The sequence below is a fragment of the Dermochelys coriacea genome, chromosome 20, assembly GCF_009764565.3.
Source record: "Dermochelys coriacea isolate rDerCor1 chromosome 20, rDerCor1.pri.v4, whole genome shotgun sequence".
In the NCBI taxonomy this organism is placed as follows: Eukaryota; Metazoa; Chordata; order Testudines; family Dermochelyidae; genus Dermochelys; species Dermochelys coriacea.
Genome location: NC_050087.2, coordinates 18,580,037 through 18,597,007, shown reverse-complemented (window position 1 = coordinate 18,597,007; position 16,971 = coordinate 18,580,037). Strand labels below are relative to the sequence as shown.

The 16,971-nt window shown below is 54.2% G+C and overlaps 1 protein-coding gene across 2 annotated transcripts in view; it reads right to left on the bottom strand.

Moving 5' to 3' along the window:
* The window catches only part of OLFM2 (olfactomedin 2), an 84,190-nt gene that overhangs the window by 38,445 nt on the left and 28,774 nt on the right, over nucleotides 1-16,971 (bottom strand). For both annotated transcript variants that reach the window (XM_038379431.2, XM_038379430.2), the window contains exon 2: nucleotides 1,506-1,655. In XM_038379431.2, the coding sequence (XP_038235359.1) occupies nucleotides 1,506-1,655 (150 nt within the window). The remainder of the gene's footprint in view (nucleotides 1-1,505; nucleotides 1,656-16,971) is intronic.

Sequence of the window (16,971 nt, the reverse complement as noted above, 5' to 3'; positions counted from 1 at the left end):
TCAACAACATGATGCAGTTGCAAAAAAGGCAAATGTCATTCTGGGCCGTATAAACAGACGTATCGTCTACAACACATGGGAAGTCACTGTCCTGCCCTCAGCTGGAGCCCTGCACCCATGTCTGGGCCGCAGGCTGCAGGAAAGCTGTGAACAAACTGCAGAGCATCTAGCAGCAAAGAGGATCCAAGATTTAGAAAACCTGACCCATGAGACAAGGTACAAAACCCCGGGCACATTTAGTCTTGAGAAAAGAAGGTTCAGCAGGGATCTGATAAGTCTTCAAATCTGTGACGGGCTTTTACAGAGAGGACAGTGATCAGTTTCTCCATGGCTACTGGAGGTAGGACAAGAATCTGCAGCCAGGGAGATGTAGGCTCGATATTCGGAAAACCTGCCTAACTCCCTAGGGTGTGAAGCTCTGCGAGAGGTTTCCAAGAGGGCTGGGGAATCCCCATCACTGGAGGGTTTTAATTACAGGTGGACAAACCCGTGTCAGGGCAGCTCTGGGTTTTCTTGGTCCTGCCTCAATGCTGGGGATTGGATGCGACTTCTAGAGGTCCCTCCCTGCCCCACATTTCCAGGATTCGGCGGGAGCTCGCTCACCCTGTGAGCAGGGGCTGTCTCTCGCTCTGGGTCTGCCCAATGCCCAGCACCACAGGGCCCTGATTGCTGACTGGTGCCACCAACTGCTACTGCAACAGCAGTCACAAGGGTGAATATCTGGCCCCTGGGACTAAGTGGGGCATGGGCCTTTACCTGCACTCTGCGGGGGGCTGCTTCTCACCCCCATCAGACCTGGCTCTAGTGTGGAGGAGGCCGCTCCCCACTGTTTCACCACATCATGCTGACAGAGGGACTTACGCCCACCCCAAGCGCCACCCATCCCTCTGCTCCCCACCAGCTGCTCCCCTGCGCTGGCACTGACATTAATAGCTCCAGGCACAGCCATAAATCCGGGGACCCGCCCCTCCCTGATCTGACTAATAAATACATTATTTGCAGGTTCAGAGTCAATAACAAGTTGGCTTCCCTGGCAGGAAGCGACGGGATTAATTGCATTCAAATCAACTAGGATGGATTTGCTTCTCACCCTCCATTAGAAGCAACACAGACCCCATTTGAATGTCACTAGTGGAGGGAAGAGAACTCCCGCCTGGCTTCCCCCCCCCTCCATCCGTGGCTGCACTGGGCTTTCGGCTCAAAGCAGCCTGCTGCCAACATTTGCACGGGGCTGGAGAAAAAACATTGCAATTAGGTGTTGGGGAAGCGGGTGCTAAGCACTTCCAGGGATGTGAGCATTTCCCAGGACAGGGAAAAACCAAGCTGCTGCTCCACACCCATTCCTATTAGTGCAGAGGGGAAGAGGCATGCCACGGCACACGGCTGCAAGGGGCAGCTGGGACAGGCTCAACACCACCCTGAAGGCCGGGGGATTCGGATAGCCAGTCCGTCCAGAGGCAGTGTAACCCCAGGTCTGCGTGCAGGAGCAAAGCCGAGTCTCTTACCTTTTCCATCAGTTGCCGGAGCTGTCGGCTGCGCAGGTCTCGGGAGCAGGTGCCCTGCACTGGGATGACTGCTGTGCAGAGGCATTTACCATCGGGGGCTTGAGCGGAGGTGTAAACTTGCCAACCATCATCGGGGCTTTGGAAGAGAGTCTGCAACAGAGAGGGAGGAGACTCATCAGCCTGACTTATTCCATGGCTGCTACTTGGCTTCAGAGCCTTTGGGGAGGGACCCTGTCAAAAGCTCTCTTGAAGTCCAAGGATACTCTGTGCACTGGATCCCCCTGGGCCACCCCTTTTGGCGACCCCCTCAGAGAATTCGAATAGATTGGTGAGGCGCGATTTCCCTTTTACAAAAGCTGGGGTGACTCTTCCCCACCACACTGCAGCTACCTACGCCTCTGATCATTCTGACCTTTACTACAGTGTCAATCGATTGGCCTGGTACTGAAGTCAGGCTCCCAGCCTGGGATTGCCAGGATCCCCTCTGGAACCTTTGTAAAAATCAGTGTTACATTAGCTAGTCTCCAGTCATCGGGAACAGAGGCTGATTTACACACCACTGTTAGTAGCTCTGCAGCCTCAGATCTGAGTTCATAGAATCATAGAATATCAGGGTTGGAAGGGACCTCAGGAGGTCATCTAGTCAGAACTCTTGCTTAAATACTATCTGTTCCTCATGACTTCCTACTTCAGGTTGTTCTAAAATCTCCTTTACTGACACCTCAGTCTGGGACAGTTCCTCAGATCTGTCACCTAAACAGAATGGCTCAGATGTGAGAGTCTCCCTCCCATCAATCTTCTGCAGTGAATACTGATGCAAAGAATTCATGTAGCTTCTCTGCAACAGCCTGGTCTTTCTTGAGGGCTCCTTTAGCACCTCGATTGTCCAGGGGCCTCACTGATTGTTTGGAAGCTTCCTGCTGCTGATGCACTTAACAAGTTGCCCTTCAAATTCTTTTTTGGCCTGTCTGATTATCCTTTTACACTTGACTTGCCTGAGTTCATGCTCCTTTCTATTTTTAATTTGACTTACAATTTTTAAAGGATGCCTTTTTGCCTCTAACTGCCTCTCCTACTGTGTTGTTTAGCCATGGTGGTATTTTTTGGTCTTTTCTTTTTAATTTGGAATATGCATTTAGTTTGAATCTCTATTATGGTGTTTTTAAGATGTTTCCATTCAGCTTTCAAGAATTTCACTCTTGGGACTGTTCCTTTTAATTTCCCTTTAACTAGCTTCTTCATTTTTGTAGTTCCCCTTTTTGAAGTTAAATGTTACTGTGATAGGTATCGTTGGTATTTCCCCGAGTACAAGGGATGTTAAATTTAATTACAGCATGGTTACTAGTACTGAGCAGTTCAGCTACGTTCACCTCTTGGACCAGATCCTGTGCGCCACTTAGAACTAAATCAAGAATTGCCCCTCCTCTGGTGGGTTCCAGGACGAGCTGCTCCAAGAAACAGTCATTAATGGGGTCTAGAAATTTTATCTCTGTATCCCATCCTGAGGTGACATTCCCAGTCCATATGGGGATAGCTAAAATCCCTCATTATTACTGAGTTTTCTATTTCTGTAGCCTCTCTACTCTCCTTGGGCATTTCACAATCACCGTGGCCATGCTGATCAGGGGGTCGGTAGTACATTCCTACTGCTAGACTCTTATTTTTCAAGCAGGCAATTTTCTATGGTACCATTAGATTAATTTAAGATTTTTGTTACATTTCACTCTATGCTTTCATTTGCACACAGTGCACCACCCCACCAGCACAACCTCCTCTGTCACTCCTGTACATTTGGTATCCTGGCATTCCCATGTCCCACTGATTATCATTGTTCCATCAAGTGTCTGTGACGCCTGTTATATCAGTATCCTCATTTAGTAGCAGGCACTTGGGTTCACCCAGCTTCATCTTTAGACTTCTAGCACTTGTACACAAGCACTAATAAAATGTGTCATTATTTCAGTGTCTGCCTTCATGGGATGTAACTGAATGGGACTGGTTTTCATTTGACTGTTTCTCTTCAGTTCCTACCAGTTCTCTATCAACTTCTATCCCCTCCTCGTTACTAGGAAATAGAGAATCTCCTTCAATAAATCCTCCCCATGGGACGGCTCTGTCCAAACTGTGTGCGCCCCTGCGCCTGTCGGCTTTTCCCCAGCCCTTCAGTCAAAAACTCCTCTTGGGCCTTTTTACTTTTCCAGGCCATCCATCTGGGTTCTGGTTTGGTTTAGGTGGAGCCCATCGTGCCTGTGGAGGCTCCTCCTTTGCCAAAAGATTCCCCAGTTCCGAATAAACCTAGACCTCTTCTCCCTACACCATCACCTCACCCGCACATTAAGACCCTGCAGCTCTGCCTGTCTGCCCGGCCCTGCACATGGAACTGGAAACATCACCAGGTACTTGCTACCTGCAAGTTCCTAATTCTAGGGGTGACACATGGGCAAAGCCCTCATGGAGTCTGTCCCACGACTGCAGGCTTTTGGCTAGAGCTGGCATCCAACACCTTGGATCTCGGCACTCCATGGACACCTTGTGGTCTTTGACGTCCCACTAAGACACATCACTGACCCGAAGTGACACTGCGGGTTGACACAGGGATTGGCAGCAGGGAGGAAGAAGAAGGGGAGGGTAGAGTTACGCGGTGTGGGTGTGGGTGACAGAGGTGTGGTTGGCAACCTAATGCGTCATAAATCCCCTGGCAGCAACGCAAACTTCCAATGCAGACTTCACTCCGTCTCTCTGTGCCTCTGCGGAAACCAGCCCTGCCCTGCCCCAGGGATGGCAGGGTAAATACGGTAGAGGTGGTGAGGCTCAGACAGCAGAGAAGTGGGGGCCAGAGATAAAGTTAGGGGCTCAGCTTCTGAAAGAATTCTCAGGTAAGCTGGATTCTTCATTAGGAACCTTTTAAATCCCTCCCACCCCCACCAATGTATTGTTTTTCTGTGTGTGTCAGATCCACATGCCTCCATCCTCCCTTATCGGCAAGGAGCAAGGTGCAAATTAACACCGGTTGCTCCTGCAGGGCCAAGCGCACGGAGAGCCTGGCACAGATGCAGGAATGGGGCACGCTGGTGAAACTGGCAACATCTGTTGTGATGGGTACATCCCCCCGCCTGGCAGATGCCCGCGTGACAGCTGTGAACACATGGCGTCTGTGTAAATATTTATCAGTGCAAGTGCAAAGAGATCTGTGATGTGTGTACCCGCCCACTCTCGGTGCGGTACAATAAATGGGAACGTGACGCAGGAGCGAACGGTGGGATAACATCCATGGAGCGGGCAACAAACATCATACAGGGCCCGCGCGATGATGGGCTCACACAGAGCGAGAGGTGTCCCCTGCCCCGAGAAGCCTGAGTAGCCAAGGGAAGGATCAGTTTCCCATTTTACAGAAGGGGCTCAGAGAGATGCAAAAAGGTCCCAGCCACGAATCAAACCAGTTGCCTGCATCCTGATCCAGCTCCTTCTCCTCACACCAGCCAGGAAGCCAGTGGGAGCATTTGCCCGGACTCCTGCGAGGTTTGGCCCAGGGCTGAAGGACAGGAACAAGAAGCGACGGCCCCATAGCACTGACCCTGCGGGATTTATTGTAGTTCCCACCAGGCTCTTTGGCTCTCCAAACCCCGGTGCTGCACTACGCTCTGTTACTCAACCTTTGGGCGGGGGGTCAGCCTTGGGCTGGGTGAAGGACAGGCATTATTTGCCACCCAAAGTTCTAAACGAAGAATAAATTCATTTGCTTTGAAGTTTTTCATGTAACATTTCCATTTTTCAAAGAAATGCTGGTTTAGCGTCAAGGACTGAACAGTCGTTTTGGTTCGGTTTTTTGCATCTCCCGCCCCGGCGGGGACAAAAGGGAAAGAAAGAAGGGGGAGAAAAACAAAAAAACAAAATGAAAAATGAAACTTTTCCAGTTTTCAAAAACTAAATATTTGATTTGAAACAAGAGAAAATGAAAGTTTTCATTTTGCTTTTAACTTGTATTGAAAAAATGCAAAGAACATGATTTTTTGGTCAGAATTTACACTTTGTCCTAAAAGCCTTTTTCTGCCCCAAAAACCACCCCAAAAGATTGGGGCAAATGCTATGCAGCATCACAGGACCAGCACCCCCCTTCCAGAGCTTCCACCAGCCTATGACTGGGGAGACCTGGGTTAGACCCTGCTCCACCATCAACCCCGCATGGCTTTGGGAAAGTCACTTGCCTTTCTCTGGGTCTCAGCTCCCTGCCTGTGAGAAGGGGAAATCGTACTGCCTTAGCTGACAGTGCAGAGAAACACATTACAAGGTTGTGAGGTGCTCAGATTGGCGGTCACGGGGCCTGATAAGTACCCACAACACCGAGGCTGCAAACACCATGGTTTAGCTCATTGGCAGGACCAGACCCACGTGATGCCCCCTCTGTGTTTTAAACATTCCCACCTCTATTCCCCTGCTTGGGACCCGGTTCCCATTCGGCTTGGATGGATTATCACTTTCCTGTTCTCAAGACCTGTTCCCATTCGGCCGGGACACCGGGGCGGATTATCACTTTCCCTTCCCTGGGACCGGTTCCCATTCAGCCAGGACGCCGGGGCTGATTATCACTTTCCCCTCCCTGGGATTGGTTACCATTCGGCCAGTACGCCAGGGCGGATTATCACTTTCCTGTCCCCGGGACCAGTTCCCATTCGGCTGTGACGTGGGGGCTGATTATCACTTTCCCGTGCCCGGGACCGGTTCCCACTTGGCCGGGCAGCGTGGTGGATTATCACTTTCCTGTCCCTGGGACCGGTTCCCATGTGGCCGGGACTGATTATCACTTTCCCATCCATAGGACCAGTTCCCACTCGGCCGGGACGGATTATCACTTTCCCGTCCCCGGGACCAGTTCCCATGCAGCTAGGATGCCAGGGTGGATTATCACTTTCCTGTCCCCGGGACCGGTTCCCATGCGGCTGGGACGCTGGGGCGGATTATCACTTTCCCGTCCCCGGGACCGGTTCCCATGAAGCCAGGACGCCGGGACTGATTATCACTTTCCCATCCCTGGGACTGGTTCCCATTCAGCCAGGACAGATTATCACTTTCTAACAAATGCCAACATGTGGAATACAAGGGGGGCTGGAGATCTCCTTCCAGGCCAGCTCTGACAGAGCTGCAAACTGGGGCCTGACCTACTTTGTATGTCCCAGCCCCCGCCGTGCTAAATGCTGCAGCTTCCATCTCTCTGCTTCTTGGGCCCCAACCCAGGGCCTTTCGCAGGCCCCTGGAGGACGAGCTGGGGGTCGGGGAACGGCCAGCCCATCTACCGGAGGACGCGCCATTGTGAAGAAGCACGGCCCTTTATTTCATTAGCTCTAGTCACTTCCACAGCAAATATCTGGGGGGAACCACCAAGCCAGGGCATGGGGCAGGAGAGGCGCTGAATGGGCAACAGAGTTGCACTGACCGGGAGAGGACAGAATAGGTCACGTCACAACTCATTACACGAGGGCAGCGTGTCCCAGAGCAGCAGCAGCTAAAAATAGAGGAGGCTCCGTGAACAGCGGGATTCCAGTTATGGATCAGCAAAACCCCCGACCGCTGCCGCTTGCACAAGGCTGGCCCCTGCGGCTCTCTCGGTCCGGCCATCCCCCTCCCAGCGCAAACGCCCCTCAGCTGCACGTCCCGGCGTGCTACGGCTCCCCCCAAGCAGGCCAGGGCCAACAGAGCAGCTCCCCCACGCGGCCTGGCTCCCGGGGCACCGGGGCCGACACAGCAGCTCCCCAAGCAGCAGGGCCTTTATCACTATGCCAGAGGCAGGCTTGTTACCGAGGCAGCAGGAAGGTCAGATACCTGTGTTTCAAGTCCAGCATTCCCGGCTCGGAGCAGGGCTGCCAACACCAAGCACTCAAAAGCCGTGAGCCAGCTCCCTCCCAAAATCATGAGATTGGTTCTGCACGCTCGCCATGTCGTTTCAAGCCTCTATGCCCACACCCGGGTCACGTTTCCTGGTGTTCCTCCCCAGATTCTCCTGTACTCGGGTCACATTTCCGGGCGTTCCTCCCCAGATTCTCCTGTACCCGGGTCACGTTTCTGGGCGTTCCTCCCCAGATTTGCCCAATTTTTGTTTTGCCAGTTCAGTTTAAACAAGGACCAGGGGCTGGGAGGGAAATATAACGGATGGTTTTTAATATGAAAGGTGGATCTGTCCTTCATCCTTATGACTCCGCATTATCGGCTGGCCACAGCCCCCCACTAACTGAACAACAACTTTCCATACAAGGCTTCTGCCGTTGCTCTGCTGCCAGCCGGCTCCGGGAAGGCAGCCAAAAGTTGTCCTGTACTCCAGGAAGTCCTGGAGAATTCACGGCTTGGAATTCCTCATGGAAGAGCAGTTAGGTGAAGCTGCTTTACCCCACCTGCCTTTGCATAAAGTCACTAGGGCAGACAGAAAACAGCCTTATTCCTGGAATCTCTCAAGCCTGGCCGTGAGCTCCCTTTCTTCTTGCCGGGGCTGGGCAGACAGCTGTCGTTGTGAAGTAAGGGAACGCTGCCCTTTGCCAGTACATGACAGACACAGCTATGGCGTCAGCGCAGTGCTAAGAAGAGTCGCTCTCCCACTGTGCCTGCGGCTTTTGGGGGGGTAGCTCCGGCAGCACCTACAGTCACAGAGACGCAGGGCTGCAAAGGACCTCAAGGGGCCACGCACCCCCCCACACACACTGCAGCAGGTTCAGGGAGCAGGTCGCCCCAGTTCAGCAGCGCAGCACAAGGGGTGAAGATCACCCTCCTTTGATGCACGCTCCTGCCCAGGACGCCGGATGAGAGCTACAGGAGAAGCCTGGGAACTCTGTGCTGCGTGGCTTGCTGAGTGTTTGGGTTGCACCTTCCAGAGCAGAGGGTGTGTGCGGTTTTCTTCCCTTTGCTCAATTGTGGGGACTCCCCCCTGCATGGCCTGGGGCGAGTCGCTGCAGCTCTCGGTTCTCCACCTGTACCACACGGATGATCGTTCTGCCTTGTCCACATAGGTCGCAAACTCCCTGAGGGCCAGGGCTCTTTTGGAGACGCAGATCTCCACTGGGATCACAGGGCTGCTGCTACCACCACCTCAGGGATGTGTTTCTGGGCCAGTTTCCCAACTGGTGTAACTGCACTGACTCGAAGGGAATCTGGCCCTGTGTTTCCCTGGTGGCGACCGTCTGCACCTGGTAGAGAAACGAGACAATTTCCCCACAGCCCCGAAGCATCCGTGTCTCATGCTGACACATGAACGACATACGGTGCCTTAGGGGGAGAGGCACTGAGCAAGCCCTCTATCAAACTGCAAAACTCAGACCCTTTTATCTAACAGGCATGGGATTGATGTTTCAGTAATGCCCTATGCTGAAGTAACTCTCCCCACAGGGGAGAAAAGATATACGAACAAATTGCTAATTTACTTCCTCTAATTTCAGGACCCTTTGCACATGCTTGACGAGTCCGCCACGCCCAACGTGACACAGAGCCCTGCTCATCACAGACCGGCGGAGAGGTGAACAGACGCCACCCGGGAGCCTGGGCAAAGGCTTCCCTGCCTGCACGGAGGCCACAAGCAGTGAGAAAGAACTGACGAGGGAATGGCAATTAGGATGGAGCCTTTTAGGAGGAGGCAGGGGACCAATCAGCTGTTTCAGCCTCTGCTCCTCGAGGGTGAGTTCAGGGCCTGGCCCCCCAAGGTCCCTCACCCCTGGGCAGGGCCCAGCAGGAGCTGCAGCAGGGCTCAAGTGGGGCCAGACCCTGCCCATGGGTGAAGGGCTGGGTGGGCTGAGGCTTTGTGCTGGACCCTGCCCCGGGTGTGAATTTCTGCCCTACAGGGACCCATCCTATTGCATTATATCGGCTGGGGGTGCTGCCCACAGGTCACAGCGGGGTGACCAGACCCCTGCTGCCACGCACTCGCTGCGAGATGCCCACAACAGGGAGCCAGGTAGTGCGAACAGGATCATGAAAACGCAGCTCCCTCCCCACCCACACACTCAGATTTCTCTCATTCACCCCCCACCTCCACACTCCCTGTCCCCCAACCCTCCCCCCCGCCCCCTGATTTCTAGGCACAGACACACCAGACTCTCCTGCAGCAGGGAGCAGCCGGGTCCCCCATCACGTTGGTCAGGACAATGCTTCTGCCCCACCCAGCACTACTGCAGGCCTTGAGCCCGGGCCCTCGGGGGCTGTCTGCACGACCGGCGCACCCGCTCGTCACACTCTTGCCCATCAAGGTGGAGTCCTCCCCAGGTCACACATATGGCCTGGCTCAGCTGCCCTGCCTAGCCGCAGCTTGTCCCGGCAGTCTGCCCTGGGGGTCAGGCAGGCAATCTTGGACTAGGGAGATGGTTCAGTTCCTGGCTCTGCCACTGATTCCCTGTATGACCTTGAGCAAATCATTTAATAGCTCTGTGCCTCCGTCCCCTTGTCAGGAAAAAGGGGTAATTCCACTTCCCATGCAGTGTAATCAAGGCGAAAGCACCTGGCACTGGGACCAGAGAGTGGCTCTGTGGGAGTGCGAGCTACAGCCTCAGACTGGCGCCATGTCCCCTGCTCATGCAGAACGACATCGGAGGCTCTCACTGGGCAGAATTTTCCAAAGCACCTTTGGTGCCTAAGTCCCATACAATCAGGCTCCTTAATCCCTTAGGCACATGCAAAAATGTTCCCTGTTCCCCATGGAAAGAGCAGAACCTCCCCATGCTGAGCGGAGGACTGAACAGCCTGCAGCAAGGGTCTCCGACACCAGTCCCTGCTCAGCGGGCACCAGCAGAGACGAGAAGTTTCGTCGGAAGGAGAATGTCCAGAGTTACCCCAAAGTGCGTCAAAACAACAGGACACACAGTAGTCCTGGCTAGGCTGCTGCTCTGGGATGCAGGCTGACCTCTAACCACTAGGCTGGGGGGGAACTTCCACCAGGCCCAGGTTACCCCAGGCCCTTTCCTCAGCAGCCGGAGAGCACAGACTAGGCTGGATGGCCCCTGCTCTGAGCCAATCTGGCAAATCTCTGCTCCCGTCTCGAGGCTCCCATGGGGCTGCCTCTTCCCCCCCCCCCCCCCATCTCCCTGTTCAGGGCACCAGGCCAATCCCAGCATGTTTTCTTTGCTGATGGCTGCAACTGAGCCGCTGAGCAGGCCCCGCTGGGCCAGCAGGGGCTACTCCCCGTGGCAGCGTGCATGCCAGGAGATGCCTCTTCCTTCCCCACCTGCCTGATTCATTCATGCCATAAGCCGGCATTTATGCGCTGGGTCGTTTAACATTTCCTGGGCAATTCATAATGATTAATTATGAAAATCAACAGCAAACTCGTCTCTCTCGGCTGCCACTGCACTGGGCTGGGCAGAGACAAATGACCCAGTGCCTGTAATGAGCCGGGGACGATACTTTGCTCTGCACACAATGGTTTTAACATCGTATTTCACGTGGGAAGGGACTGATTGGACACGGCACAGGATAAAACTGCTCTCAAATCTCCAGCCCAGTGGGTAGAAATTAGCAGGCAGTAGGGCAACACGCTCCCTAATGATACTGAATCCCGGAGTCATTGCAGGGGGAGCGAACGCCCAAAGATAGGAGCAGAGCGACTGCCCATGCTCCTCCAGCCCAGGCCTGCCTTGGCAGCACACGGGAAACAACGCCTCTGAGACCTCGTCCAGGCTGGGAACGAGCCCCGCTTTCCTCACTTGACGTCAGGCATCAGTGGAGTTCAGCCCCGGGCTAAGTCTGACTGATGCAAATCATACTTTCCTGGCCCCGGCGGCATCACTGCTGGGCTGATGTCAGGGCAAACCTCCCATGAGAGCTGCCAGGAGGCTGGACGGTTCAAGCACTAGGCTGGGGCACAGGAGATCTGGGTTCAAGTGGGGCAGAGCCCTCTCTGCTTTGTCTGTGAGCTCATGAGGGCAGGGGCTGTCTGTCCCCCGGGCCGGGCAGCGCCCAGCCCGATGTGGCCCCGATCTCAGCTGGGGTTTCGAGGTGCGACCATCAGTGAATAACGGGCTTTGAGCTCTAACCCTGCCTGTCCCCTTCTCCAGCCAGGGGCTCCTGCAGAAACAAGCGAACGAGATTGAGTCTTCTCTCCAGGGGTCTCTTCGCTTCAAGCTGCCGTCTGAATGGTCACAAGGTTCAGTGCATGAACAAGGACGGGGTGGATTTCACAATGAACCTTTGGGGGAAAATTGAGATTTCAAACCCAGGGCGCTTCTGTTCTCCACCCCACCAAACCTTCTCCTATCTATAGCCCCTTACCCTGGGGCATCACCTCACGTCTGGCTGCACCATCAGTGCCTGCAAACAGATGGGTTCAGAGTCAGGCACCGCATTGTGCAATTCTGCCTGGGATCAGCATTTGCTCCCGGAGAAGGGGGTCACAGCTGTGGGGGCAAGGCCCTGTCCACACAAACACAGTGGTGGAGCTGACCAGCACCAACCCCCTGTGAGGATACCCCTACTTCAACTCAAAGCAGGCTTCTTGTCCACCGAATGCATCCAATGAAGTGAGCTGTAGCTCACGAAAGCTTATGATCAAATAAATTTGTTTCTAAGGTGCCACAAGTCCTCCTTTTCTTTTTGCGAATACAGACTAACACGGCTGCTACTCTGAAACCTGTCCTGTGATTGTCTAGCACCTGGCACTGCTGGGCTGAAGCCTCTGATTGCTGCCACAGTAGAGAAATAATTAAAAGCTATGCCTGCAATTGAAGGACCGTTTCGCAGGGCTGAGCAGGAACAGCAACCAAGGGCAAGTGGCTTCCTGCAGCAGCCTCCCACCAAGTTATTCCTCCTCCCTGTCCTCTCTCCACCCAGTTGTGATGAGTTGTGTCAGGCAGGGAAAGGGAGGGAGGGACTGGGTTGCTGGTGCTGGGGTGCGTTTGTGCACACGCATTGTGCATGCGTACAGCAATCCATGCAGAAATAACTCTGCCCAAGTCCTCCCCGCAATCTCTGCGCAGCGCTGTCAAGCTGGGGAGCCACGTCTCCGGATAATGGCCGTTTAGGAAGGAGGCAGATCTCCTGAACAGCGATGTTCACTTACTGCTATGACAGATGAATTAATATGATGCATGATTATCAGATGTACTTGTCAGGAAAGACTTAATGCCGACAGCGCTCTGCCTGTCATCGCCCGGGGGCTGGAGAACAGTGCTGTGCCCTTTCTCGTCGGTGCTGACGCATGACACAATTCTTCTGACTGATAAGCTGCCATGTCTTACGGAAGGTATTAACCAACACGGCAAACAGGGAAATATTGCCCAGGCCCACTGAGCCTCGCTGCCCAGCGTGCGGGCTGATGCTCAGGAGAAGCGCTGGCAGGCTGGTGATGCACTTGGAGAGAAAAGTGGCACCAACTTTTCCCGAGCTCCATGTGTGCATGTTTGCACGCACCCTAGGGACGCAAGACGGGTCCTGAACTGGCTGCAGGGAGTTCACCACACAGCAAACTGGGCACCATTCGCATCTACACCAAGATCCGCCTCCCAGAGCTGGGAGCAGAACCCAGGAGCCCTGCTCCAGGCATTACAGCACATGGGTCCCCAGTGTGGTACAACAGACAAATTGATTTGCCATGCAGCAAGAATCAGCACCTGGGGCCCCAAAAGTCCTTTGATCCAGACTCGCTTGGATAGGGGTTCCCCCATGCCTGTCTCATCCTGGTATCAGCTACCCCAGAGCCCAAGTAGCCAGAGGGCTGCAGGGCTTTCCCGTCCTCAGACCAAAGCCTGTGAGTTCCCTGTGCCCCGAGCTCCAGCCAGGGCCAGCTCACCCAGCCACCCCTCCAGAATAGAACACAACCGCCCCCATTCACAGCCATCCCCACCTTGCACTTGGGGCAGGTGTAAAAGGCTTTAAGCCTGCCCTTGGTGCTTCATGTCTGGGACCAGCAATATAAAGCGGAGCAGCCTCAGGGCTGCTGTAAATCCAGCTCTGCTCCCACTGGAGGCGCTGGGGAGCGGAGAAGACCTGTAGACTCTGAATCTGGGCCCAGCATTTTAAGAAGGTGCTGAAGCGACCACACTGCCATGCTTTGCTGAATCAGCTGCCCCTTGTGCTGTGGGGTGGGGCCTTTCAGACAGCTCCATGAGGGAGGGTTCTCGGGGGCCGTGTCCACTCCCCAGAGTGGGGCCTTTAGCGTCACTGACATTTGGTCCTGGTGATTCCCTTTTAACCCCCGTCGGGGGGTTCCCAGCACACGAAGGTCTGATACCAGCGGGAGACGCGGGGCCAGGGGGAGCGGCTCGTCGCCCTCCGCCCAGGTCCCAGCCTCTGCACAGAGCTAGAAATTCCTCCACCGCGCAGCAGGGGGGACTGGGCCCCAGCACACAGGTCCTGCAGCCCGTCGGGCCTATCTGGTCCCTGGGTCGGCTCCCCTCCGACCGCCGGGGCCCCAGGAGCTGTCGGTGCGGTTCGGATCTAGCCAGTTGCCTACGGCTCATCTCGTTCGCTGCTCTCTGGACGAGGCGGGGGAAGGGACCACGGCAGGAGCAAGAGCTCAGTGCCCAGGGGGCGGCACCATGTGCCGAACAGCGACAGCCCCCAGCACAACGCCGCCCCCCAAGCCTCCCGCCGGCAGCCTCGCGCCCTCCGAGGCCACGGTCCTGTCTGATGTCTCCTCCACTCCTCACGTGCTCAGGGTGCGTCTGTGCAGCAAACCAACCCGAGATGCCGAGTTTCAGAGCCCAGAGTCACTGGCTGGGTTGAAGGGCTAACGGGGGCCGCGGGGCCATTGCCACTCGGGCAGGGCTCTGAATCTCAGATGCCAGGCTCCAGCCCAAGCAGCACTGTGCACTGGCTTTCAGCCCTGCAAGCCCCAGTCGATCGACCCAGGCTCAGTCTTCCTGCCCCAGCTTCCCTTTGCAGCATAGACGGGCCCTGAGGTGACGTTATTGACATAATCTGGGACCGTATCAATCATTGTTGCAACCAAGGTCCTGTAGTGGCACCAAATCATGTGTGAAGGGGGTCAAAGAAGATGTCTAAGACAAGGTTATGGGTTGCTGGTTATGATTATGCTGTCTGTGTGTATCATTTTTGTAGTTAAAGTTATGAATAGTGGCTCTACACTGTCTGTATTTCAAACTTATGCTGTGCTTCTGGGTGACACCCCAGACAAGTTGATGTCAGCTCTGCCTAGCCTGCTGGATGGCCCATTAAGGACCATCAGCGATACAACTGACCCATTGAGAGACGGCAGACATGCCTGGGGACTCAGCCAGGTATGCAGGGACCTGCCTATGGACAAAACTTTGAGGTTTTCCAGGCCATGTGATGGACAGCTTGTCTTTGGGACAAAGAAAGCAGAGACCACATGGCAAGAGAATACAAAAGCTGCTGCAGTTCCTCTATCTTGTCTTCAATCCTGCTTCATACCTCTGGAGGGACTTTGCTACACTGAAGCTTTGAACCAAGGACTGAAAGACCCATTCCAGCTGTGGATGTTCTCCAGAGACTTGATTTGAATCTGCAGTTTATTCTATCATTGCTACAAGCCTGAGCCAAGAACTTTGCCATTACTGTATGGAATTGATTCCATTTAAGTGATTCTAGCTCTCATCTATATCTTTTTCCTATTATGAGTAAACCTTTAGATTCTAAAGGATTGGCAACAGCATGATTTGTGGGTAAGATCTGATTCATATATTGACCTGGGTCTGGGGCTTGGTCCTTTGGGATCGAGAGAACCTTTTTTCTTTTACTGGGGTATTGGTTTTCATAACCATTTGTCCCCATAACGAGTGGCACTGGTGGTGATACTGGAAAACTGGAGTGTCTAAGGGAATTGCTTGTGTAACTTGTGGTTAGCCAGTGGGGTAAAACCAAAGTACTCTCTGGCTGGCTGGTTTGGTTTGCCTTAGAGGTGGAAAAACCCCAGCCTTGGGCTGTTACTGCCCTGCTTTAAGCAATTTGTCCTGAATTGGCACTCTCAGTTGGGTCCCACCAGAACCAGCATCGTTACAGTATCCTGCCAACTACACCGCTGTAATGATGCTGGTTCTGATGGGACCCAACTATCATAATAGGAAAAAGATACAGATGAGAGCTAGAATCACTTAAATGGAATCAATTCCATACAGTAATGGCAAAGTTCTTGATTCAGGCTTGCAGCAATGATGGAATAAATTGCAGGTTCAAATCAAGTCTCTGGAGAACATCCACAGCTGGGATGGGTCTTTCAGTTCTTGGTTCAAAGCTTCAGTGTAGCAAAGTCCATCACATGGCCTGGAAAAACCTCGGAGTTCTGTCCATAGGCAGGTCCCTGCACACCTTGCTGAGTCCCAATTGTATAGCTGATGGTCCTTAATGGGCCATCCAGCAGGCTAGGCAGAGCTGACACCAACTTGTCTGGGGTTTCACCCAGAAGCATAGCATCCGTTTGAAAATGATACACGTATATAGACAGCATAATCATAACCAGCAACCCATAACCTTGTTTTAGACACCTTCTTTGACCCGCTTTATACATGATTTGTGCCACTACAGGACCTTGGTTGCAACAATGATCGATACAGTCACAGATTATGTCAATAACATCACACCTGAGTGATGCTCACCACTGCTGCAGCAAGAGGGGGCCGTGGTGCCAGGCCCTGCCCAGAAGAAATTACAAACCAATGAGACAAAGGGCACAAGGTGAAACTGAGGCACAGGGAGGGGAAGGGACATGCTCCAAGTTGCCCAGCAGGTCAGTGGCAGGGCCAGGAATAGAACCCAGGTGTCCTAGCTCAATCTCCCATACCCCCTGCCCTGCAGCAGGCTACATAACTTGCCCAAGGTCACCCAAGGCCACCCAAGGCAGAGCAAAGAACCAATCTCAGGCCCACGCTCCTAACCCCTGCCCCATCCTGCTGCTCAACTGGCTCACGTCCAATTCCTGGCTCTGCCAGTGATGCCCTGAGCGGCCTTAGGCAAGTCCCTGTGTCTCTCTGTGGCTCAGCTCCCCCCATGCACAATGCATGTAACAATCCTGCCTTTGTAGACAGGGAGCTCTTCAGGGTAGGGACCATCTCCTGCTCCTGCTCGGGCCCCCGCTCTGGGCACTGCTGGACACTCAGCACCTCTCTCCTCATTATCACCAGCAGCCCCATTGGGGTGAAAGCTGCAATCGTTACCCTCAGAACGAGAGGCCCCAGCAGCTCATGGCCTGCGCTGGGCAGGCAGACCCGGGCAGCAAGAGGATGAGAGGCATGGAGGCTGGGTGCGGCAGACCCAGAGCCAAACCCAGAGCGCCAGCCCCACTCGGCCACACAGCTGCTCTCGGGGGTATCTGCTGCACAAACAGCATGCGGCAGCTCCTACCATCACCCCACCATCACAAGTGACTTGTGCTGTGTGTGGTACCCCGATATCTGGAGCGGGGGGAGGCCCAGCCTTGCCTCCACCACATGCTGAGTCTTCCCCAGCCACAGGCTCCCCCCACCCTCTGCTGCCTGTCATTCCACTCCCGCATCTCACCTTGCGGGGAGCAATTTAACCTTGTTCT